Below are 26,532 nucleotides of genomic sequence, written 5' to 3'. Positions count from 1 at the left end.
CACAGTAAAAAATGAAATCCTGATGCCCACTCTCAAAAGAAAAAGAAAATTATTAAAAATTAGTTATCAAGGTAAGTTTTAAATACAGCACCAGTTCATATTGTCATGAACATTTTATGCATATTTGATTAAGCATGGACCTCTTTTTAACATTCCAACTCTTGTACAGTACAGAAGAAAAATGACATTTTGGCTGGCCGCCTATGTAATAGTTCTGAGCTGCAAGTTTTCTTTAAAGTTTTTTTGCCTTTACATAAATAATTTGCAAATTTATCTTTTCTTTCTCACCTGTTTACATTGGTGCAAATAAAATTTATGAAGTGCTACAAAACAAGGTGCCCAAAACTATGCACACTGTGCCAGGAAATCTCAGCTTTGTTCTTTTAAAAAATGCTGTGCTTGTTCTGAAAGCAAAACAAGTAGAGTTCCAAAATATTTTACTGTAGCAAAAATATGAAGGCCCATCTTTTCAACATGACTAAATATTAACAAAATCACAGAATTGGAAAGGTCATCCAATCCAGCCCTCTCCCAATGTAGGATAATTATTATTACAGCATCTTCTGTTATTGAGCTATCCAGCCTCTGCTTAAAGACTTAACCAAAAAATAATAATCCAGCTCATTTTTGACCATCTAGAAAAAAATACTTGAAATATTCTAATGTTCTACTGAGTCACTCATTCTATTTGAATAAATTAGCTATACCTCCTTTTGAAAAACTTTTTATTTTGAAGTGAACATAATGAAAGGCAGGTACAGTAGTGACATGTCTTTAGCTGGGTGCCCAGTTTTTGCACGGATGAATCTTCAAATTCTAAAGCCTATAAAATTAAGATTTAACCAAACTGGTACCAAACTAGCAGCAATTTATATAGCCTGGAATATAACAATATTTTCAAACCAATTAGCAGATAGAACAATGTCCCCTGCTTATAGTCCCACTTATAGGATACTGAATTAATCTTGTCAGAAGGTGACAAAAGCAAATGGCGATAGAATAAGATTCATAGCAAGCCAAATGAAGACAAGCTAATTAACCTGAAAGCCAGCAACCCAGAAATATTCTGAAATTGTGAGCACATTCATATATCATGAATAGTCTGAATCCAGGGAGTATTGTAGTTATGCTTCCTGCTAATTCCACATTTCCTGCATTTTGTTAGCCAAAACATTGGCTTGGATCCAGAGTTCCCACAATCAGCATCCGTCTGACATAGCACTGTTATTGTAAGAAGTGGGAAAGCGATTTGATTCCTGACCTGTTTTAGCACCTTGAAAACATACTTCATTGAGTTGTGAGAGCTTCCAAACTAGGGTGGAAGGTATCACGGGGTATATCGCCAATCATGAAAATCAGAAAACATGCTTTTATTCTGTTTTAACTTTTGATTAGGAGCTTCCCAGAGTTGGTTACAAGATGGGCAACTAACTCTATGTTTTAAGTAAATATTGTCTGGGAGGAATAACCTCTGAATTCCACTTTTCCCCATGAAACAGGTATAGAAAGGTCTGCATCTGTTATTTATAGAATGATATTTTGTAATTACTTGATAATTTTTAAAAGGAATAAGGGATTAAGGTCATTTGAATTTCATCATGGATCTGAAGTACCTGGAAGAGATTGATTTTTGAATTTTTTTTCAGCAGACAATCTTATTTCTGTTTATGGAACTCCCCAAATAATATTTTAAAAATAATATGGTTTCAACTTATACTGTATATTAATACAACTTTGAGGGAAAACATTGTTAAAGATATAAGTATGAAGTGGAATATTTTTATGCCAAAGATGGATTTAATAGATGTGTTGTCAATGATTGACATGTCCCTGTGTTGTAGAAATGAGATTATGGTATGTTTCCACCTGATTTCAATTTAAAGATATGTTCAAAGAATTAGGGTAGGTATATATTAATACTACTTTAAGTTTTTTAAAGTGTTATCACTATTGTACTGACTATCATCACTTCTGGAGTTAGAACTGGAGCAGTAAAAATGGGAAAGAAATTATTAAATTGGTGAGTTTTATAGATAAGAGTTTCATTTTCTACACCATGTGTTTTGAAAATGTAGCAGACATTTATTAGCGCTTAATGAAAACCATAAAGTTAGGAGATGAACTCATACATAATTTTAATCAGTAGCAAAATAATTTCTTTTCCTTTTAATTAAAATTTACAGTAAATTTACAAACATTGCCACTCATTTAAAATTGAGGTATTTCCATTTTTTAAAAAATACAATACATTTTACAGTAAAGTGCATATATAAAATAATTTTTGCCCTAAATGTAAACTAGGTAACAAGCAGTCAATACTTGTGTTACATCTTTATTTTGAAGATTTTTTTTAAAAAAATAGCATTTAAGGCACGTTGTAAATAATTATGTTACAAATATAGCAACTGAGAATATATTATATAAATCTCAGTTCAGCAAACTTTATTAGGGCCAAGTCAGTATCTTCTTTGCTTTAGGCTATGCGTGGCATCCAATATGCTCCTATACCTTTGCATGGGAGGCATTATATCCATGTATGAGGGAGATGTGACCTGAAAGAATAAAAAGCAAACTTTAAAATATAAATATTAAAACACCCACAGAATTGTAGCAGTAAGAATAGGTTACTTCCTACTACTGTATAAGCCATTTGCAAATATTAATTTATACCCAAGTTAATATGGATAACATATATGCTAGTATAGTAGTAGAAAAAATAAAATACACCAAAAGCTACAAACAACAATCCTAGCAAAAATAATGATGAACAAAAATTAGAAAGTGATGCAACGTATAATTTTATATATGAGTCAAATTGAATTTATTCTAAATAAATAAACATAGATTACAATCCAAATTAATAAAGCTAACTGCCTACAATATTTGAACAGAAATAAAGAAAATAAAGGAAGTCTGCAGTTCAGCTGTAAGTCCAATATAAATTTATTTCAAATGTTGAATAACTACTTGTAATATGAAGACTGAAATTTGCCTTATAGTAATATCAATATAGTTTTATTCTTTCTTATTCTCTGGTAATTTTACTTGTTGGAATTTAGTCCATTTTAATAATAACATTGATAGCATGGGTAGAATTTTTTTCATCTTCTATTCCCAAGCAGGAAATTGATTGAAAATCTACCAGCATCCATATTGGAGCAGGTAATATTTGTGATTTGCTCTTCTGATTTTCTCACTCTTGTTTTTCCCCTCCCTCATACAATGGAAGTTAACTATAAAAATATAGGTGTTTTTTTTTTTCTTATTAGGAAACAATTTCATTCTCCCCCTCTTCCTTCCTTCCATGCAGACCTTATTTCAGTTGCTAGCTAAATTGTTGATCTTCCCATTAAAGTTCTATTTGTATTACACTTTTCTTACTTTAGTAATAAATTATGTACTTTGTACTGGTCTCTGGCTCGTAATAGTAATTATCCCTCTTTCTCCCAGACAGTGTGTACAGACAGCCTAATTTCATACGGACTGTTATTCTTTCTCTTTGATAGCCCAATTCCTCTCCATATAAAGTGACTCTAGAAGTAGACACATAGCACATGGAACACACATACATATACTTTCTGATTACAATCGGTTTCTTCTCTACTGTTCCTTTTAACTGGAGGCTGGATATCAAAAACTTAGGGAGTTAAGAGTCAGTGAGAGAAATGGACAAGAAGCAGAAATACAGAGCACATATTTGGTCTGTGTCGAGTTCTCACTTGAAAGGGAAAACATGATTTGAGGATCTCACATAGCAACAGTCGTCAATTCCTTTAGAATAGGGGTGTCAACTCGCAGCCCACTGGCCGGATGTGTCATGTGCTGGCCACGCCCACACCTCCGGTTTAACAAAGGGGGAAAAATCACAATACATCACTTGTTGATGATGTGACGACATGAGTTTGACACCCCTGCTTTTAGAACATCACATTTGTTGTTCTAAATGTGACCAGGCAATACAGGAAATAAACTGTGGTGGATTAGACTGAGAACTAATTTCCAAATCTGTCACTATAATTCTAACATGGCAAGCTATATGTATTTGAAAACTCACAAGTAAATGTTTAAGTTTTAATGTAGTTAGCTTATGGTATTATAATGTTAGTTAACATTATAATGTTAGTTAAATGAAGATGCTTACCAAAGGGGAAATAGTCTGCAAAACACTTGTAGAAGATGGGTTTTTGTTAATTGTTTCATGAACATCTAAGAGAGTATGAAATAATTACAAAACTTCAATTGTATGGTAAGAAATAACTTGTGGTCTATATAGTCTTTTCCTGGAATATTATGTGATCTAGACTATTATTCTTTTAATTGGTGTATGTGTGAAAAGCATTTTATTTTAGAATCAAACTTCACTTTAATTTTGAAATAACTAATTTTTAATTAAAGGAACTGTTTATCAAACACTATAGATTTACTTATTAAATCTCTTTTGAGTCAAGCTTGCTCATGTAGCCTTTTTGACAGCCATCTGAAAATGGACTGACAATAATACCCTTTTCTGGGCTTCCCATTCTAGCCTGCACTCCTGGAAGTCTCCCATCCCAGTAATGCTCAGCCCAGGGCCTGCTGAACTTGAGCCATGGCAAAGTTGTTGAGTACTGCCCTCTGCTGATACAACGCAGATCTAACAACCAACATAATTGTATATTTTTATTTTTTAACTTTTAGGTGATATTGATTTATAATCAGCTTTCATTAATCTATCATCCTTCACATGACTTAGATCTGTAGCTCCCTATCCTCCTCCTCCTCCTCCTCCTCCTCCTATTGCTGAATGCTCTACTGCTGTGGAAAATAACCTGATAAACCTTTAAGTCTTCAACAACAGTTCCATACCACCTTCAAGCACTACTATCAAATTACAATTTAAAATGTTATAAAAGGGAAGGATTGCTAAATGTAGGGGATAAATAATATTAATCAGATTTACTTAATTGTATATTTAATAAAATCTACATGTTAATGCAATCATACATTTATTGCATTTTGGTCCTCCTTTCCTCTTTTTTTAAACAGGATTACCCTTAGTACAAATCAGCTGCAGGCTCTGACTCAAAACATGTATTTCTTCCTAATATACAATGAGATAACTTGATAGGAATGGGTTTAAGATAAATGGCTTGTTTCTTTCTTTTTAATCTTCTTCCTCTTTTCCTCTCCATTAATATTTTCTGCTTAATTTCAGGTCTTCTAAACAATAAAACAATACAAAGGGCTATCAGCTGATCCCCAAAGTTTGATTGGTGCACTGATTGTTACCACTGATTGGTGGTAGATTTCTAAATTAGGAGAAAAGTATGTTTTGCCTTCAAATGCTAATATATCATCGTAATAATACCTGACCAAACAGTACCACAGATTTTAATTTTCCAAGGGAAGAAAATAGTATATCTTATTAACCATTCAATTCTGCTGGCTTAGAGACTGCCCCTTGGGCCTCAGAGTTTAAAATAAAACCTACTCAAAGTAATATATTATGACTAATTTTAATTACTCAAGTGAAACATCCTACTCACATTTCACATCTAGAGTGACTTTTGGACCTGAAGTTCCTGCTTGGCAATGAACGTTAAGGTGAAAAAGAGAATCATACTTGTTTACATTTATGTGACTTGTCAAATCACCTTGGTGCAATTCAATGGATAATTTTCAGAATACTTACTCTGTAGCCGGTGATTGATGCGGTCAAGGGACTGAAGGACTTTGTGCTCTTCAAATGACAGAGCGCTCATTCCTTGCCGGGGTGGTCTATTTCGCACTGCAATCTGCCTATATGGTTGCGATGTATCCAAACCAGCCAAAATTTCACCTTCTGCAGCTGACAAATTCACAAGGTTTTCTGGCATTAGGAACTGTGTAGTACCATCTGAATTTTAGAACAAAAATATATACTGTGAAAAGCTTTTAAGAAAGATGGGTTAGAAATGTCTGGATTGGCTATTGCATTTAGTGTGTTTTTTTTAATGTATCTTTCAAAGTTTTGAAACTATTGCAATAGGTTTTTTTAAAACAACTTCCAAAAAAACCCCAAATGTCTTATACATAGCCAGGATAAGTGCAATTGTGGCACTACTAGTATCATATTGGAGGGCTACTGAAAGAGAATGCATGAAACATAAATAGACAATGAGTAGTTTTTTTCCTCCTCAAAGTACATCATATTGACTGTTTAAATCATCTCAATTCAGGGCTGGTTTCTGGGATAGTAAGACATATATATCTAATTTAGTGTACATCAAATGCATACCTTCATCTTTTCAGAGTTTCAGTGTAATGTTTATTTTAAAGTATCAATACAAGACATTCTCAGAATATAATTGGGAAGAACAAAAATGAATTTGTCCAAACGTGAGTTAAGGTTGCTATTAAGATTAAACTCATGGCAGTAAGAGAAGCGAAGAGTCAACATTTCTCCACTCTTATTGCATCCGTGGCATGTTGCCCAGAACGTGATCCCTGTTTAGGATCACCCAGACTATCCTTGGAAAGGGTGGCCTGGAGATTCACTTGCAAGGCTGTGGATCTGGAGGATAAATTATTCAAATTTGCTTCTAGTTGACTGGCAAGCATGGTGCAAGTCCTGTGGAAATGCCCAGGGGGTAGATTTACCCAGTTATCTGGAAATGGCTTCATTCGGCTGGACCCTGAGGAAGTAAATAGGGTCCTATGGAATGCAAACGCTACCACCAGCTCATTAGATCTATGCCTCTCCTGGCTGGTTAAGGCCAACCAGGAAGTGCTTGGATGGAACCAAGCAATAGTGAATTCATCTTTGTTGGAGGTGGTGTTTCCGTTTCTTTTTAATGATGCGCTAGTGTGCGCTGACTTAAGCAGCATCACTGGATCCCATTATTCTGCAAAAATTTATCCAGTCTCCCCCCTCCCCCCTGGTGAGATTCTGGAGGAAATGGATTATCTGGACCCTTTTCAGTCAGGTTTCAGGTCAGGATATGTGTTGTGGCCCACCAGTGTTCAGCCGAGCTGGCAGCAGACGTGGACAGTGAGGAGGTTGGGGAGGAACATGGGCTAGTCCTGGAGACTGGGGAAGGCTCTGATGAGTGCTCTGTGTCAGAGGCAGAGATGGGGCCAGGGCCACCTGACAGTTATCAGCTGCTTTCAGAGCTGGAAATCAGTGGGGCAGAAGAACAGCTGGAGCCTGTTCCCAGTGTGCACATGCACAGAGTTGCCAGGAGAAGGGAACAGTTAAAGAACAAGTGTCGACTCAGGAGTAAAGGCACAGGTGGATGGTGAATGACCCCTCCCATAGGAAATAAAGAGGAGCGAAAGGGGAGTGGTTTTGCAGGAGACAATTAGTTCATTTAATTAGTATGCAGATTTGTTTGTGACTCTCATAGACTCCTTGCCAAGTATTTTCTGGTACGGCATTGCACTTGGAAGCTATCTGTCTGGCAACTCTCCAAGCCTGATAAGGTCTGTGGTTATCATTCACCTCTGAAAGACTGTTTGCTGGGATTTTGCTGGATGTGAATGATAGGAATTCACATTAGCCAAATAAAAAGGGGTTTTGTAAGGACAAGAAATTTTGTTTTGTGATTTTATGAAGCCTAGGTCAGAACAAAATGGGACAAAAACAATATTGGTCGCCCTTATGTACTATTTATTGTGGGAGTGTGATGGAAACTGGGCATCCATCCTTGCTCTTCTTGGACTCTTGGCAGTTTTCAGTACCATTGACCATTATATCGTTTTCAGCTGACTTTGGGAGTTGGGGGTAGGTGGCAGAATTTTATGTTGGTTCACCTCCTTCTTCCGAGGCTAGTTCCAATCCATGTTAATAAACGAGAATGACACCTACAGGAATGAATGATGATCTAATTTAGATCCCAAATTAGACTGAAATATGCTGCTTTACCTTCGTCAGAATTATTGACACCACCTGCGACTCGGACTGGCTCGAACATACACTGAGAATGCACTTGCAATGGGGCTTGTGATATATTCTATGTAAAAAAATTATCAAGTTGTTTTTAAAAATGTAATCAAAATGAATTGCAAATCTATTTACAAAAACCATATATAAAATTTAATGTAAAATTTACATAAAACAGTTTACTCTCTGTTGTGATTACACGTAATATACGTACCATTAGGTGAAAACAAATGTTAGTTTAAAAAGGCAATGTACTGATAGCGTTACTACTGATAAAAATAACTGTAATGTTTCTTAATGCTTGTACAATGGAATACACATACATGTCATAGCTTGCTATTATTGGTAGATCCAGGTTTATCTGGAGTCTTTTTCAAATATTTTGTATTTACTCATGGAATTTTTTAATGTGATATTTTGACCAAAAACTATTTTTGATATTTTGACACAATAATTTATTAGACCTACCTGTCCAGCACCAGTGGATTTCCTTGCTGAAGAGGCTGAAATTTGTCTTCTCTGTTCTAAAAGAGCCTTGCGTTTATTTTCATTATTTTCATTAATTTGTTTTCGTCTTGCAAAAGCAAAATGAGCTGAAAGTAATGCAAAAGCCTCACAAAAAATAGAACTGATTATCTTAAATTTGTCTTATCAGGCTATTTTTAACTGTTATGTTTTTGTTATAAGCTATTTTGAAAACTCCTATATGTTATATTGCGCATACATACATACATACATACATACATACATACAAGATTTTCACGGGTGCAGGTATGCAGGTTTTGGTGTGTTCGGGTCTTTTCCTGTGTAAGATTGAGAGTATCTTGGTGATGTTTTGACAAGGTTCCACTCGCCATCTTCAGGCTGGTGCTTTCGGCTTTGTGCTTTTTTGCCCGCACAAGCACGAAGCCGAAAGCACCAGCCTGAATATGGCGAGTGGGACCTCGTCAAAACATCGCCAAGATACTCTCAATCTTACATGGGAAAAGACCCGAACACGCCATAACCTGCATATACACTGCTCAAAAAAATAAAGGGAACACAAAAATAAGACATCGTAGATCTAAATGAATGAAATATTCTTATTAAATACTTTGTTCATTACATAGTTGAATGTGCTGACAACAAAATCACACAAAAATTATCAATGGAAATCAAATTTAGCAACCCATGGAGGTCTGGATTTGGAGTTACACTCAAAATTAAAGTGGAGAAAAACACTACAGGCTGATCCAACTTTGATGTAATGTCCTTAAAACAAGCCAGAATGAGGCTCAGTAGTGTGTGTGGCCTCCACGTGCCTGTATGACCTCCCTACAACGCCTGGGCATGCTCCTGATGAGGTGGAGGATGGTCTCCTGAGGGATCTCTTCCCACACCTGGACTAAAGCATCCCCCAACTCCTGGAGAGTCTGTGGTGCAACGTGGCGTTGGTGGATAGAGCGAGACATGATGTCCCAGATCTGCTCAATTGGATTCAGGTCTGGGGAACGGGCGGGCCAGTCCATAGCATCAATGCCTTCATCTTGCAGGAACTGCTGACACACTCCAGCCACATGAGGTCTAGCATTGTTGTGCATTAGGAGGAACCCAGGGCCAACCGCACCAGCATATGGTCTCACAAGGGGTCTGAGGATCTCATCTCGGTACCTAATGGCATTCAGGCTACCTCTGGAGAGCATATGGAGGGCTGTGCAGCTCCCTAAAGAAATGCCACCCCATACCATTACAGACCCACTGCCAAACTGGTCATGCTGGAGGATGTTGCAGGAAGCAGAACATTCTCCATGGCGTCTTCTGACCCTGTCATGTCTGTCACATGTGCTCAGTGTGAACCTGCTTTCATCTGTGAAGAGCACAGGGCGCCAGTGGCGAATTTGCCATTCTTGGTGTTCTCTGGCAAATGCCAAACGTCCTGCACGGTGTTGGGCTGTAAGCACAACCCCCACCTGTGGACATCGGGCCCTCATACTACCCTCATGGAGTCTGTTTCTGACTGTTTGAGCAGCCACATGCACATTCATTCTGCTGAAGGTCATTTTGCAGGGCTCTGGCAGTGCTCCTCCTGTCCCTCCTTGCACAAAGGCCATAGAGGTCCTGATACTGGGTTGTTGCCCTCCTATGGCCTCCTCCGTGTCTCCCAATGTACTGGCCTGTCTCCTGGTAGCACCTCCATGCTTTGGACACTATGCTGACAGACAAAGCAAGCCTTCTTGCCACAGCTCGCATTGATGTGCCATCCTGGATGAGCTGCACTACCTGAGCCACTTGTATAGGTTGTAGACTCTGTCTCACGCTACCACTAGAGTGAAAGCACCGCCAGCATTCAAAAGTGACCAAACCATCAGCCACAAAGCATAGGAACTGAGAAATGGTCTGTGTCACCACCTCCAGAACCATTCTTTTATTGGGGATGTCTTGCTAACTGCCTATGCTTTCCACCTGTTGTCTATCCCATTTGCACAACAGCATGTGAAATTGATTGTCAATCAGTGTTGCTACCTAAGTGGACAGTTTGATTTCACATAAGTGTGATTGACTTGGAGTTACATTGTGTTGTTTAAGTGTTCCCTTTATTTTTTTGAGCAGTGTGCACATGTATGTATGTATGTATGTATGTATGGTATTCAGCTTTGTTCGGGTATTTTCCCACATCATTATAGTTGTGCTTTTAAAGTTGTAGCAACGTTTTGGCAGAATCTCATCTGCCATCATCAGGCTTCTGTATAGTGTTATCATTTATAGTGTATAGTGCTATCATTGATTCGGAAGCTAGGTTTCATATGGGTGCCTGGTTGGGGTATGTTTGAGCTGGAGGTATCAGGGGGGATCTGTTTGTGCCCAGGTGTTTGCCTGGCTTGTGGTGTGGAGATTTTTTTTGTTTGAGAGTGCAGGCTTCCAGATAATTGGCAGTTTGGTGGAACATGAATAGAAGAGATGACTCTACCAGACTGTCAATTATCTGGAAACCTGCACTCACAAACAAAAAAATCTCCACACCACAAGATAGGCAAATACCTGGGCACAAACAGGACCCCCCCGATACCTCCAGCTCAAACACACCCCAACCAGGTACCCAGATGAAACCTAGCTTCCTAATAAATGATAGCCGTCCATTTACTCGGAGCCAAGCCGCACTAAAAGCCTCCAATACAGGAAACACAATGTTGCCAGCCAATTAAGACAAAAAGAGCTACAAAACAGACTTAAGATATTAGAAACACCAATCAAGCAGAACACAGCAAACTCCAAGACCAATAAACACAGGCCAAGACTCCCAACCAATCAGGATGAAGAAAAAACCATTGTGGCACAGCAGTAGGCTAGCACCAAATTTAAAACTGAAATGACTGTGAAAGTCTGACTGACAGACAAACACTATACAGAAGCCGGATGATGGCAGATGATATTCTGCTGAAACGTTGCTACAACTTTAAAAGCACAACTACAATGATGTGGGAAAATACCCGAACAAAGCTGAATACCATACATACACACACACACACACACATATACATACACATACAGACATATATACATATACATATATATGTACTGTATATATATGAAAACCAGACAAATTACACATAAACCCTAATTATCCCATAGGATCACTCAAATTAAGCGAGAGAGAAAAAGAAATGCATAGATTGCATAATTTCTTTTTTAATCTTTAAATTATTTTGGTAATGCTAGATTTCCTAAATTTTATATGTACACAGCCACTTTCTTTTATATGTCAATTTTGTAATGAGGATATAAGAAAAACAAAAATAAGTAGAACACAGAGAAAAAGGATTAGAAACCAGTGCTCATTTTCTCAACAGATGCACTGTCCTTCTAAAAAATGAAATACAATTCAATCACTGATTTTTTGTTTGACTTTGAAGGAGGCATCATTTCTCCAAAGTGTATAGCAGAGCCTTTCTTAGTCTTACTAGAATATAAGTTTTTATTACAAGAAATTGAAAACAGAATCTGCCTTTTTCTTCAAAATATGGGCTCATCCAAGTGAATTACATGCCTATACTGAAAGTTATGACAATGGTTAAGGCATGGCAATCAACCACTAGGGTTGAATGCTTTGATTAGATTAACCAAGCGGCATTCTGGTTTATTAATAGCAGCAAGTTCTAAATGTTATACAATTAGCAGAGTTGAAAATTGTTAATTATAATCAGTTCAATTCTTTTTTAAAACTTGATCAGCATTTTTAGTCTGAATGTTCTGAAAAAGAAAAACAGAAACAGTCCCAAGTAATGTACAAAGTACAGGAAGAAATAACTATTGAATAAAATCATCACTAACAATTCCTCCAATATAAATACCTATTTCCCAATATATATTTCCATGAGTTTTTACACACTAAAAAATAACCTACACTAATAAAAATGGCAGATTTCTAGATATTGCACTAATTAAAATGTTATTTTTTATTGAATTGCATAAAGAGCTCACTGACTAGAAGACATACACTTGGTTTATCCTTTGGCATTCTTTCAACATAAAAACCTGGCAACAAAAATCTTACCACTTGGTTGGGAAGACATAATAGGATTGACTCTAACACCTGATTTCATATTGCTCATCAGATGGCCACCGTCTATAGTGATGTGAGACACGTTAGATCTAGCGTGCTGCAAGTCACCATTATTTGAATTATTGCATAAGGAAGCATAATGCTGTGAATCACCTGAAAGTAATTAAAAAAAAACACCAGAAAATAATCCAATTACATCAGCATAATTCATCTTGAGAATATAGAATTATTATTCTTAAACCAGGAATATGACATTTTAATTTATTAAAAATATAAAAGCATATTTGTACTGGTACCTGTTTCCTATCAGGTGGGGAGAACCATTATTATTAATGCCATTATTAACATCATTATTTGAATTATTAATAGTAATATTAAAAATAATTGCTTTAAGACTAACAGTGTTATCTATGAGAATAAAGATATAGATACTAGAGAGAGATAGTCTGTAGTTGTAGGTAATCCTTGATTTACAACTGTTGCTTAATGACCAAAGTTAAGACAAACTGCCCGAAAGATACTTACAACCTGGTTCCCAAGTTACAACAGCTACCCCCCCACTTGAATCACATACCTGCATTTCAGGCGCTCAACAACTGGCCTGCATTTATGGTCATTTGCAGCAGCCTGGTCAAGCGCCAGGGAAATCAGGAGATTCAGGCAGTTGTAAAGATTTATTGCTAAATTTAAGCTCTCTACAAAAATCTGAGCTACTAATGGCTATGGGAAATGAGTGGGAATTAAGAAAGCATTCAAGGTGGGCTGGACTTAGATTTCTTGTAGGCACACAGGGCTGATGATTGATGATGCATTTGAAACACCCTGCCCTCTTTCTCCCAGGCTCAGCCAAGCCATTTCCTCCAATTCCACTGTTACATGACTGTAATTTATTGGCATTTAATTTCTATTTTCAGCAAAAATGGCCGCCAGTGAACAATAAACTTAATAACCATGGCATTTGCTTAACGACTGCTGCAAAATAGTCATAAAATCAGGTCAGTCATGTGGGTGACCCTTTTTACACCCTCATGACCAGGCTCAATTTGGCCATAATTTCAAGGATTATTTGTATTCAGCGTCTGGTATTACCATGCAATGACTAAAAAAAAAAAAAAACCCAGAAGCTACAGTTCCTAAAAAACATAGCAATTAAATTGTTAGCTGATATATCCTTCTCTGTGATTTTTTTTTTTAAACTTGAGATCTTAACTGTCTATTAAAAAATACAAGTGGGGTTTGTTGCTGGATTCTATTTTTGCCAGTATAATATGGTAGGCACTCCCAGGGTTGAACCATCTGTTTCACAAGGTGCTTTGGTTCAGTTTCTGGCATGCCACGCCCAGTGCCAATCCACAGAATGGAGTTTAGGATTTCAGGGAAAATCCTTTCCACACCCGAGGTTTGGCTTAATACTCGAAGGGGAAAACAATGTATCCATGCTAAAGAGACTACTAAGACAGTAACCTACAATGGGTAGAGTAAGTATATCAACAGGAAAAGGACCTTTGAATTAGAATTAGTTTCTTTCAGTATATCTGTGAACCTTAATTATTCATTCTCTACGAAGAGATTCTTTGCATGTTTTTAAAAATCAGAAATGTAAACGATTGTTATAAAAACATTGAGATGTATCTTACCAGCAGCACCATCCCTTTGAACCAATGCACGATGTACTCCTTGCCACAAAATTGTGATTTCTTCATCAGTTGGTATACGATCTGGACATAATCCATTTTCTGAGAACATGGGACTTCTCCTTGAAATATTGTTGTAGTGGACAACTGGTGGGATTGAATTTATAATGCACTTTGATTTTGTCAAAGGCTCGTAGGTGTATATACTGTACGAAGGTCTGATCATGGTTATTTGAGAATAAGGGCTACCTGAAGTTGAAGGATCATCTGTATAACCTCTTGCCAACGTTTGACATTCAGGCAAAAGATTCTTGTCACTCTGACTATTTTCAGCATCTGTGGAAGGCTTAGACAAATTCGATGGCTGACTTAAGACATCGGTAGGCTTTTCATCTGTCTTTTTGCTTTGTATAGGCTTGCATGGAGCGTGGGGTATTATGAGTTTGCCTGGAGCTCTTACTATCTTAGTAGCTTCACTAGCAGACTGTGGTCGGATAATGGCACTCTTCCGATTTTTAGTTATTATGGTTGAAGATGGGACTTTGGCAGATTTTGGTCTTTTGATCATTTTCATTCTACCTTTCCGTGGATTAGTTTTTGAATTTTTAGGATCACAATTATAAATAAAAGGTATCATTTCTTCACTTCTTGGTGCTATCCATGCTTGTTTAGCAATATGATATCCTTTGGGCACCAAGACGTTGTGTACTGCATTCTCTCTTTCTGAGTTTCCAACAGTAGCAAGTTTGGCAGATATTTGTGAAGTTTCTAAATTATTTTCTGGAAAAACAGAATTGAGCAAACAGGAGGGAATACTTCTCAGATTATTTTTAGAAGCAGTGGTTTTAAGTTGAAAGCTAGGTGCTTGGGGTTTTGCCTGAGATATATCATTAACACAGGGCTCTGGATTTTTTTCACTGTTATTAATTTCCACTACTCTGTTAATTTCATCAAACCACCTAAGCTTTTTACAATTCCTTTGAACTTCCCCATCTTTCCCTTTTATTTTTGCCAATTCAACACTGTCTCTAACAGAAGCCACAGGCTGGTGTCCAAATTTGATACCTTTGTTTACAACCATGGCTTTGAAACAACTCAGTTCATATTTAGATTCCTTTTTTAAAATGCTTTTTGGCACTTTTCTCTCACACGTATTGTCACTGTTCTGCTGCTCAGGGTCAGACGAATTGGTTGCTCCCTCTCCTTGGGGCACAGGTAAAATAATTTCAGCCTCTTTCCCTTCTTCAATGTCTTTGTGCTGATCAGTGCTGTTTTTAGAAGGCTCCTCAAATGTAGTTGCCTCAATATTTATAGGGTCAGAATGCTTTTCGCCTTTACCTTCAGCTACATAATCTGTATCTTCAGTACACCTCGCTGCGTGAATATCTTTCCCCTTCTGCATGCAATTAAGTAAGAAGCTGTTGCTGAAATATGAAGTGACATTCCACTGTTGATTAGACAAATCTACACTGGGATCGATAGTTTCTGTTGATAAAGTTCTGTTGTTTTCAGAAAGTTCAAAGTTCTCTTGTTCAGAAGCTGCAGGAGAAGGATTAGGGACAAGCCATACTTTATTTAATTTGGCTGCAGGGCTGTCAGCAGGTAAAGGATCCCCTGTGCTAATTAAGTTTGAAGATGGACATATCAACAGAACGTTTTTGTCTTCTGTTTGATTTTGTACAGAGGTTAGATTACCATCACAAGCACAGGCCTCAGATTCTCTCTGTTCAGATGAAGTTGGCACTGATGATTTCAGGTCAGGGTTGCATCTGACTTCATCAGATGGAACAACATTGTATTTAATTAAAATATCGCGGAAAGGGGAGGCTGCCTGAATATTTGTAGTTTTTAAATTTCTAAGCCAATTATTCACATGCTGATTTTTAGAAAAAGTATCATCATGTTCAGCAGAGAAGTGTTTACTTCTGCTCTTTGATCCTTCTGGATGCTGGAAGGAAGACTCCTCTTGAGTAGATAAAGAAGAGGCGTTACCGGGTGCTGTGCAACTTCCATTTTGTTCTTTATCCTCAAGGCTGTCAACACTACAGACATTCCCTGAACGTGTTATTTTGTTTACTTCTTGATGAAAATCCTGTACAAGAAAAATAAATAAAATTCAAAGATAATTTAATAGGATACCATCAAAACAGTTTCAGACAACTTGGAAATTTCATGAAAAACAGTAAAAAATATTTAGGGCAATTTAGTTCAGAGCAATAAAATGACTTCACTGACTGAATGCTAAATTGACTGGTTTATTTCTTTTAGATACCACACAACTTCATTTTTAGGTGCCACAATTTTCAACATTCAGTATTGGCATATACTTATCTTTATAACTTCATGCCTATAGTTCTTCCATTTTCATTATCATCTATTTAAATTTGATATTTAAAGTAAATCCTTCCTGCAACTAGCTGAAACAATTTCAAATCAATGGTATTAAGTGTAATTGTTTTAAAAATAGACATAAGACTTCCTTTTTAAAAGAAAGGGCGGGATTGTTTAAAAACAACATGCACAAATGATCTCTGAGCATCAAAGAGCACACTATTGAAAGGATAGGGTGTCTGATCCAAAATTGGTTCTATTATTACCATCCACCCCAAAAAAGCACCCACCAAAAATTTAGAACTAAATAATACTGGTAGGATAGAAAAACTAAAATGGGTGTAATATACTTTTTATACTAGGAAATGTACAAGTGCTAGCTAGACCATAACATTTTTGGCTGGGGGATTCTGGGACTTGACATCTATAAATATCTATTCAAAGAAAGGCCATCTTTTAAATCTGCTTCTAGCCCTTCGGTAAACTTTGAAAAATTGTACTTCATTGCACTTTGAAAAAAATATTGATTACTTCCCCAAACACTCAAAAGGAGAAATTCAGTTGGGTACTGTTTTCCGAGCAAATCTTTTTTTTTTTTTTTGGTGATTATACTGTATTAGTCAGATAGATAATATTTCAGTAGGTGTTTAAAAACTACAATTTAATTTTATTAATTAATGTGAGAAAGGGTTATATTAATTTTCTTAGGAATTCTGGGTATTTCTATTGAACTAATCAAAAGCAATTAGAAATTTTTTTTATAATTTATTTTTTATTACATATAAAATTTCATTTCTAAATAAACAGTGTGTTATCTGGGTATAAATAATTTTAGGAAATAATAGTCATAATAATACTGTTCAAAAGCAATTCGAATATTAATCATGCCTGCCATTAGATATTTTGAGAATTCTTGTCTTAAGAATCAAAAGTTACAAGCAATCATACCTGAGAGTTACCAGAATGTTGTTGTGATTGATGCTGCTTTTCATCTAGATTTCGTTGGAGGAGAAGCTGGCCATTGCATGGGTTTATCCTGTTTTTTACCTGCAGTGTTCTGTCATAAATAGCTTTTGCTGAGTTCTGTTTCCATTGAAAAGGACCATTCCTGGTAGCTGACGAATTTGGCCCAATAGAGCTTGGAAGGGTGAAACGTTTATTGTTATTTCTGGATAAGTATATTAGGTTTATGAACAAAATGCCATACTAACTGTTTTGAAACAAATTAAAAGTACAACTTCTAGAAAACAGAATCCGTCTAATAGCAACAGGTAAGTAGATAATTTTCCCAATGTATGTATGTGTATATATTAATATATACACATACATATACAAATACATACACATACATACATACACGTATATTTGTTTTCTTCTCTCCACTGTCACCTGTCATTGCAAACCTGTTCATGGAAAAATTCAAATCCAGAGCCCTAGCCAATGCCACCCACTAACTCAAACTATGGTTAAGGTACATCGATGACACTTTTGTGATTTGGCCCCATGGAAAAGAAAACCTAAACAATTTCCTGTACTAATCTACAAAAAAACAGATGGCACACTAGGACACACCATATACCAGAAGAAAACACACACCAACCGCTACCTCAACGCCCAATCCCACCACCACCCAGCACAGATAAACTCCGTGGCCAAAACACTAATCGCCAGAACCAAATGCCTGGCAGACAAGACACGCATAAAAACTGAACTATGCACCCTGACTAAAGTACTGACAGCCAACGGCTTCCACAAAAGCAAAATAACTAGCCTGATCCACAAAAACACACTGAGACATAATGGAGACCTAGAAGATGAACAGACCTATGGAACAGCTGTCCTGCCCTACATAAGAGGTACTACAGACAAAATCAGTAAGATACTACACAAGCATCACATCAAGACTGCCTTCAAAACAAACAGAAAAATAGCAACTATCCTAAGAAACCCCAAAGATAAAATTGACCTGGAAAACCAAGGCATACATGAAGTCCCCTCTGCATCATGCCCTGCCACATACATTGAATAGACCAATAGAAGAATAAGTACCCACCTGGATGAACACAAAAATGCAGTAAAAAAGCTGGAACACACTTCCTCACTAGTCCAACACATGAAAGCCAAAGGTCATAGCATCGACTTCAATGGCACCAAAACCCCAGCCACTATAGAAAACGCCAGCTACAGAATTATCACAGAAGCCATAGAGATTGAAAAAAGATCTGAAAGCATGAATAGAAGAGGTGACTCCACCAGACTGTGAATTATCTGGAAGTCTGCACTCACAAACAAAAAAATCTCCACACCACAAGCCAGGCAAACACCTGGGCACAAACAGACCCCCCACTGATACCTCCAGCTCAAACACACCCCAACCAGGCACCCAGATGAAACCTAGCTTTCTAATAAATGATAGCTGTCTATTTACTCAAAGCAAAGCCACACTAATAGCCTCCAATACAGAAAACACAATGTTGCCAGCCAATCAAGACAAAAAAAGCTACAAAACAAACAGAAGATATTAGAAACACCAATCAAGCAAAACACAGCAAACTCCAAGACCAATAAACAAAGACCAAGACTCCCAACCAATCAGGATGAAGAAAAAACCATTCTGCAACAGCAGTAGGCTGGCACCAAATTTAAAACAGAAACACTGTGAAAGCCTGATTCACAGACGAACACAATACAGAAGCCTGATGATGGCAGATGAGATCCTGCCGAAACGTTGCTACAACTTTAAAAGCACAACTATAACGATGTGGGAAAATACCTGAACAAAGCTGAATACCATACATGTAAGTACCCGCGAATACTTAACACACACACACACACACACACACATAAACATACATACATATATACATACATATATATATATATATATATATATATATATATATATATATATATATATATATATATATATATATATATATGGCATTCAGCTTTGTTTGGGTATTTTCCCACGTCATTGTAGTTGTGCTTTTAAAGTTTTAGCAATGTTTCGGCAGAATCTCATCTGCCATCATCAGGCTTCTGAACAACTACAATGACGTGGGAAAATACCCGAACAAAGCTGAATGCCATACATGTAAGTACCCACGAAAACTTAAGAAAACAAATATATATATACATACACACACATACACACACATACACCCCTATGAACGGAACTAAAACTATGCAGCTCTGCTATGTTATAAAATGGTTTCATGATTCTTAAGCATACACGTTTAAAAATGATTTTCTTTATTTCTTCTGCCTTCTGTTAATGCGTTGAATTGGAATGTTTGTAGATATTAAACTGAAATTTACTCATTTGATGTAGCATTTTAAATATTGAAAAATAATTTATATCACTGGATTATTTTTTGATGCTGTGTATTTTTAACATATCAGTTTGACCTTTTTAAAGAGAAAAGCATATTACAATAAAATAGTAGAAAAAAATCTTGTATTTCTTAATTATTTTATTTTTAGTAGTTAATATCTTTTCCACTGTAATAATGCATAACTGTGGATTTGAGGATGGTACTTCACCAGCCTAACAAAACAGGTTAAGCCCCTGTCCAAATACATCTAGAAAATCTATAAATAATTATTTTGTTCTTTTAATGTGAAATATGTTACTTTTGAACATAGAATATGTAACAGAAAATAAGTACAGCACTGTGTTCCTAAATCCATATAGTTGTATTTTTCTCCCTCCATGTCCATTTCCACGTAGTTTTCTTTTTGTTCTATTTTCCTTATGTTCTGGTACCTAGAAACATAGTAACTCTTTCATATAAGTTTGTAATTAAGAACAGTAGTAGGAATTTGATACAGGTAAACCTCACTTACTAATTGTCTCATTGAATGGCTGTTTGAAATTAAGATGGGGCTGAAAAAAAGCCCTTTAACAATGTCCACATTTGTGACATTTACAGCATCCTCAGTCACATGACCACCATTATAGTCCTCTACCTCACCTGTTGCCCCTGCCCCCCCACCCCAGTGGAGAGATTGAAGAGAAAGGGATTAGAAGAGAGTAAACAGACACACAATAGGAAATATATATTGAAAGAAATGTTGTAGCACTGGTAGCTCCGAGTGTGCTATATATACAAACAACCTCGTTCTCCAATCTTTCCACTGGGGTGGGGGTGGGGAAATGGACCAGGCATGCCCGAGATTGCCTACAGAGATCACTGGGTTTTCTTTTTCTTCTTCTTGAAGAGCAAAGATTTATTTTGACAGGAACAGAGAAGTCAAGGGATAATGCAATGGGGAAGAATGGCATAACAGGTCAAACTAAACTTCCCAGAAACACAAGAAACAGACTTGAAAGGTCAATATGCAATATATTGTATGACAAAAATATGGGGTTAAGTAGTATTTTTTTCCAGTGCCACAATTATCACTGGTAAAATGTTGATTGTGAATGACCATTCAATCAGCCTGATGAAGTTTGCCAAGACCGTACTTAATGCAACCTCATGATTTCACAACACATATTGCCATTGTACTCCATTTTCAACAATAATTACAGAAAGCAGATTGTGAATGCTGAGATAAATTATTCCTTACCACCTTATCTAAATCTTAGTGAAACTGAATCTGGTGGTTTGTATGGAAATTATTAAAAAAAATAGAAGAAACAAGCTAAAATAAATATAAATGAACTCAATGTTGTATCTGAAATGAAGAAATTAGAATGTATAAACTTAGTAAGGATCAAAGCATAAAACAGGATAAATAAGAAATTTTATCATGTGTCAGAACACAGGGGTTTATTCAGAGCTAAAGATAGTAACTTTTTATGAAATTAGGAGAACTTGATAAATAGTATCTAATTCCCCAGAAGAATCCGTGAGTACAGCCAGCATAACAACTAAAACATGAAAGAAAGGAATTTTGGGATTATTTGTGATATTTTAGAGTTCTACTTAACAAATACATAAAGCAGATAAGCTAAGACATACAAAATCTAATTGTAAGCATAAGAATAACCACAGTGAAATATTGTATTGGCAATTCTCTTTATTACCCTTTCTTTGCACAGTGCTGTAGCTGCAGAAGATCAGCTAATTTATGTCAGATAATTTTGTGCAACTATTATTTCATCATCATCATTTGTTGTCTCATCAACCTTATTTCTGAATTAAATAAAATAATTTACCTTCCAGTGACTCTAGATGATGATAATCCTGAAACCTGACATTTCTGGGCTTCATCCAATTTATTTTCTGGCTTTCTCTGTCCTATAGTGAAAAACAGGCAAAACATTTGGTTAAATATTAGAGTCTTGATAGAATATGGACAGTATCAGCATTTTTTGAAAAATGACTATGTGTGTTTCAATGCACTATTCTTTGGGCCACATGTACCCTTGGGTTGCAGCTGCTGTTGCTAAATGCCAGATTAATTTCTAATAAGACTCAACTCATTAATTTACCAACCTCCTTTCTTGCGTTGTGAAGTTGCAAGATGGCTGCGCTGGAATTTTTCAGTTGCTTCCTGATGTTTCAGTTTCCTCTGTAGCAATATTTGTTCTCTAAATTTTTGTTCTTTTTCTTCACTCTCTTTCCATTTTTCTTCAAGTTGTCTATTTAAAAACTATAGCTTTTAATAATAATAACTACATTTTAAGCGTGTCATTTAGAATCTATTTCATTTAAAACTTATTTCTCCAACTTTATATTTATCTTTTGGGAAAAATATAAGGCAGTAATCTAAAGACAATTAACATTATTTACAAAACAAACTCTAAATCTTGAAAATTCTGATTATTTGAAGGCATATGTCCTACCCAGAGTAATCTGTTTAGCAGTATACATAGAGTGGTTTAAAGTCTATGCTGAAAATGAATATTCCAGAAGTAACAGCCATATGCTTTCTGATTTTTTTATTATGCAAATTTATTCTAAATAAACCAGGGCTATTACCATAGAAAATAGTTCTGAAAAGGTTCCTATGAGACATGTTGCACCTTGCACCCATACAAATAAACATATTAACAATTAATTTTTGTGTTTTTAATGATTGTATACCACCCTACATCACCTTTGTGAAATGGGTGGCTATATAAATAATCTAAATGAAATAACTATTAATGTAAATGTTTTATTGATTTAAATAGAGCCACTCAAACAAGACCTAACCGAGATCCAAAACACTTTTCTTATAAAGGAACTGAACTGTGAGAAGCTGCCTACTTGCTCTGTCATATACCACACTGGAAAGTCAACATGCAGAGAGAACTGTTAATCTACATTACTGTAACAAAAAAAAAAGCAAATCCGTTATTTACATACCTCCTTCTTTTATTTGTTTCTATAGAATGTTTTCTTGCTCGATTACGAAACAATCTTTGGTCTTTTAGCAACTCATGACGTTCTTTTGATAAATCTCTTTCAAGAAGAACCTTTAGATTTCTGATTATGAGATTAAGAAATTTTAGGAAAAAGTCCTAAAAATCAGAATATAAACTTCTAGTTTTGATAACAATTACAAATTAGAGTAGCTCAGGTCTCCATGAATTTGTCTACCCTCTTTGCATTCTACTGCTTAACTATGAATCTTTTTATTGGTATTGATTCTTCAAATTTAACTTCAAATGATGAACCAGATTTTAATTCAGCTTTCAAACCTTAAGTATTTGTTTTCAGATACTTCCACGCATGGAATTTGTTTTTCTAGTGTTTACACTAAACAGACATTTTATTTGCACTATTTACACAGTTCATAAATTTCTGTCAAAGCCTATTAATGTATATGGGAAACAAATTTCTGATTGCTTCAATGTGATTCTCTTCATTTATGCAACCAGACTAAAGAGATTCTTTAGTAAATCTTCACAATCTTTTTTTAATTAACTACTGAATAATTAAGTATCAGCAAACCTGGTCCACCTGCTGCTCTGTGTCACTTATAGATGAGTTCAGAAGCACAGTTGTTAAAAATTTGTGAGAAATTGACTGCCTATTCCCTACTCTGATTCCTGCTCTTTCTCCAAGAGTCAATCTAAAAAATGAAATATTAATCCAAGCTCAGTTTAGTGTAAACATTTTGAATAACAAGCCCAAGGCCACTCAACTGGCTTTGTGCCTAATAAAGAGCCTCCCAGTTTCTAGTATGATGCCTTAACCCAAGGGTCTTCAAACATGGCAAGTTTAAGACTTGTGGACTTCAATTCCCAGAATTCCTGAGCTAACATGACTGGAGGAGGAATTCTGGGAGTTGCAGTCCACAAGTCTTAAAGCTGTCAAGTTTGAAGACCCCTTCCTTAACCGCTACACCAAACTGCCTCTCAATTTTAAGGATTACCCTTCTTCTACCATAATGTATTACACTAAAATCAGTATTTGCAACCAAGTGTCCACTTGACAGGGAGTTCAAACCCATTCTAGCTTTCTGAAGCAATCTGCACATTTTGCATTAATTAAAAATGAATAAAGTTATTTTATTTACATAAAGTATTAATCAACCTTGCACACAGATTTATACATGCATGCAGATCCAGAATGTGACCATTTTATTGTAGAAAACTTCCTTTTGATAAGTCAACTCCTATCCCACATTTATAAAATCTATAAATAATCTTTCAAACTGCAAGACAACAGTTATTTGCACATGCTAACCCTAAACTATAATTATGAAAAAGGAAGAAAAACTATCTAGATTTTCAATATGACTGTATATCTCTGTAATATATTTCCTTACATATCTTAGCCACAAGTTAACAGGTTCCAGGTGCTTTAATCTCTCTTTATATGGAAGCATCTCTAGTCCTCTAGTGATTTTGTTTGTCTTTTTCTAGCTGAACCGCGGTGGGATTCAACCGGTGTTACTATCAGTTTGGTGATTATGTTTTGTGCGCGCATGCGCGCTTCACATGCATGTGTGCCTGACGCGTGGATGTAAAATAACCTTCGGCTGTGCTGTCCAGACACCTGAAAAGTGCTGCGCACAGGTGCACAGTGTTCAAAAAGCCTCTTTTTTCCTGCTATTTCAACATCAGCTGTGCTGAGGTTGAAAAAACAGGAAATAAAGGACAGATAAGAACCCGGGGAGGCAGGTGGGCCAAACAGCAGCAAACACAGAACCGGTTCAGTGTCTGCTGCTCTTCAGAGCTACCGGTTCTATAGAACCGGGCAGAACCTGTACCATCCCACTCCTGAGCTGAACAGTATCTTTTCAGAAATGATGACCAAAGCTACATACAAAAATCCAAGTACAGTATGTTAGATCACCCTGGATTTGCTTGGCTGTTTTCTTGCAGATAGGTACCGTAAACATAAGCATATTTATAAAACAATAACGGTTTAATCCTGAACTCCCAAGTATAGGTAGTCTCAATTTATGATCACAATGGAGCCCAAAATTTATGTTGCTAAGTGAGAAATTTATTGAGTTTTGCCCCATTTTTACAATGTCCCATTGTTGCCATTTTTTTAAGTGAATCACTGCTATTGTTAAATTAGTAACCCAGCTGTTCAAGTGAATCTGATTTTTCCACTGACTTTGTCAGAAAGTCGCAAAAGGGGATCATGTGACCCCGGGACAGTGCAACCGTCATAAATGTGAGTCCATTGTCAAGCATCCAAATGTCAATTGCATGACCATGTGTCTGCTCCATGGATCAAAAGCGTAAAAAATGGTCCTAAGTCCCCTTTTTTTTCCAGTGCCATTGTTAACTTTGAATGGTCACTAAACAAATTGTTGTTAAGTTGAGGACTAGCTGCATTCCCTTCTACCGGACTCCAAATAATGATTCCCTAGAAGTCAGGGAATTCTGGGAGTTGGGTTTTTGGGTTTATTTAAGAATAGAATTCTTTATTGGCCAAGTGTGATTGGACACACAAGGAATTTGTTTGGGTGCATATGCTCTCAAGATACGTATGTCCAGAAACATAGGTGTAACACTTAGAAGTAGTCATAAGGTATTATAAATCATACTAGGAAACATACATATAGGAAACATATAAAAATATATAAATCATACTAGAAAACATATATATAGGAAATAAAAAACATATAAATCATACTAAAACATATATATAGGAAACATATAAAACATATAAATCATACTAGGAAGCATAATAATAAGCTAGGGCCTATGAATTCATACTAGTAAAAAGTCAATAAAATAATAATTTTTAAAAATCGTAAGGATACAGGCAACAAAGTTACACTCATACAGTCCTTAATGGGAGGAAATGGGTGAAAAGAAGAATGGGAGGAGTAATAGTAATGCAGACTTAGTAAATAGTTTGACAGTGTTGAGGGAATTGTTTGTTTAGCAAAAGCGCGGGTTTAAAACACGCACCCGACCGCTTGCAATGTGGCCCCCGCCCGCCTGCTTCCCATGGAACCCCGGCTGCCTTCCAGCTAGCTATCTGGGAGGATACGTGCAGGGGACGAAGGCGTTCAAGGACCGGCGGCCAAGTCCCCGCGGCGGGGCACTTTCCGACAAGCCTTTCCTCCAGCCTGGAGCAGCCGCGGAGAGGTCGGCTCCGGCAGCAGCAACTTCTGCGGGCGCCCTACCCAAAGCCGGGCTGCTGCGCTCTGCCGCCACCGCAGTCGCCGGCCTCCAGGAGTTGGCGTAGTAGCTACCGCCGCCGCCACCGCCGCCTCCGCCGCCGCCAAGCTCCATCCGCCTTTAGCCTTCCGCCGCCATCCTCTTCTCCGCTCTTACACAGGCCCAGTCATTCGCCTCGGCGCGCGGTGGGTCTGACAGGGTTCGGGCGCTCGCGTTCGGGGCTCCTCGGACCACCCGCAGCGGGGTCCCCGCGAGCCCCACTTGCCGCCTCGGAAGCACCCAGAGAAGCCCCCTCAGCGGGCTCCGGAGCCGCGCGGCCAGCGGTCAGCCATCTTAGCAACCGGCAACGCCGCTTTCGTCGCTACGGCAACCGAGCCCGGCGCTGAAGGGGAGGAGCTTCGGAGAGGGAGGGAGGGAGAAGCGAAAGGGGCTTCCCCAAGCCAGGCTTTCTCGCTCGTCGAAATGGGAGGTTCCATTTCCCAGAACTCCCTGCGTCATACGAAGGGGCGGTGAATTGAAGAAGCCGCGCTTCTTCGTTCCTGCCCCTCTTTCGTGTCCCCCGTCCGCCCCTCCCGAATAGAATCAAGAATAGATTAGAAAC

The 26,532-nt window shown here is 37.1% G+C and overlaps 1 protein-coding gene across 5 annotated transcripts; it reads right to left on the bottom strand.

Annotated features, from left to right (window-relative positions):
• Positions 1-2,118: 2,118 nt before the first annotated feature.
• Positions 2,119-26,303, bottom strand: CEP126 (centrosomal protein 126). Of its 5 annotated transcripts, none has more exons than XM_026706953.2 (12): positions 25,801-26,303; positions 22,705-22,824; positions 21,850-21,995; positions 21,570-21,651; positions 17,354-17,543; positions 14,078-16,166; positions 12,432-12,593; positions 8,369-8,493; positions 7,883-7,970; positions 5,672-5,875; positions 4,142-4,206; positions 2,119-2,552 (listed from the first exon to the last, which is right to left on the bottom strand). In XM_026706953.2, the coding sequence occupies exons 1-12, from the start codon at positions 26,043-26,045 to the stop codon at positions 2,457-2,459; spliced, it is 3,612 nt and encodes a 1,203-aa protein (XP_026562738.1). In that variant the 5' UTR covers positions 26,046-26,303; the 3' UTR covers positions 2,119-2,456. The 5 variants fall into 5 exon arrangements, with proteins under 5 accessions (XP_026562738.1, XP_087793206.1, XP_087793207.1 ...); XM_087937080.1 differs by having other exon boundaries at positions 5,672-5,827; XM_087937081.1 differs by lacking the exon at positions 4,142-4,206.
• Positions 26,304-26,532: the final 229 nt, after the last annotated feature.

This window comes from Pseudonaja textilis, chromosome 7, assembly GCF_049901715.1.
Source record: "Pseudonaja textilis isolate UNSWEBS1 chromosome 7, rPseTex1.2, whole genome shotgun sequence".
In the NCBI taxonomy this organism is placed as follows: Eukaryota; Metazoa; Chordata; class Lepidosauria; order Squamata; family Elapidae; genus Pseudonaja; species Pseudonaja textilis.
This window is presented reverse-complemented; position numbering and strand designations above follow the sequence as displayed.

Excerpts from the sequence above, each read along its gene's own strand:
- CEP126 (XM_026706953.2), bottom strand. The coding sequence starts at position 26,045 with ATGGAGCTTGGCGGCGGCGGAGGCGGCGGTGGCGGCGGCGGTAGCTAC. Across the intron at positions 21,996-22,704 it reads GAAACAAATAAAAGAAGGAG|ACAACTTGAAGAAAAATGGA; the intron begins GTATGTAAATAA and ends GTTTTTAAATAG. Across the intron at positions 12,594-14,077 it reads TCAAAGGGATGGTGCTGCTG|GTGATTCACAGCATTATGCT; the intron begins GTAAGATACATC and ends AATTACTTTCAG.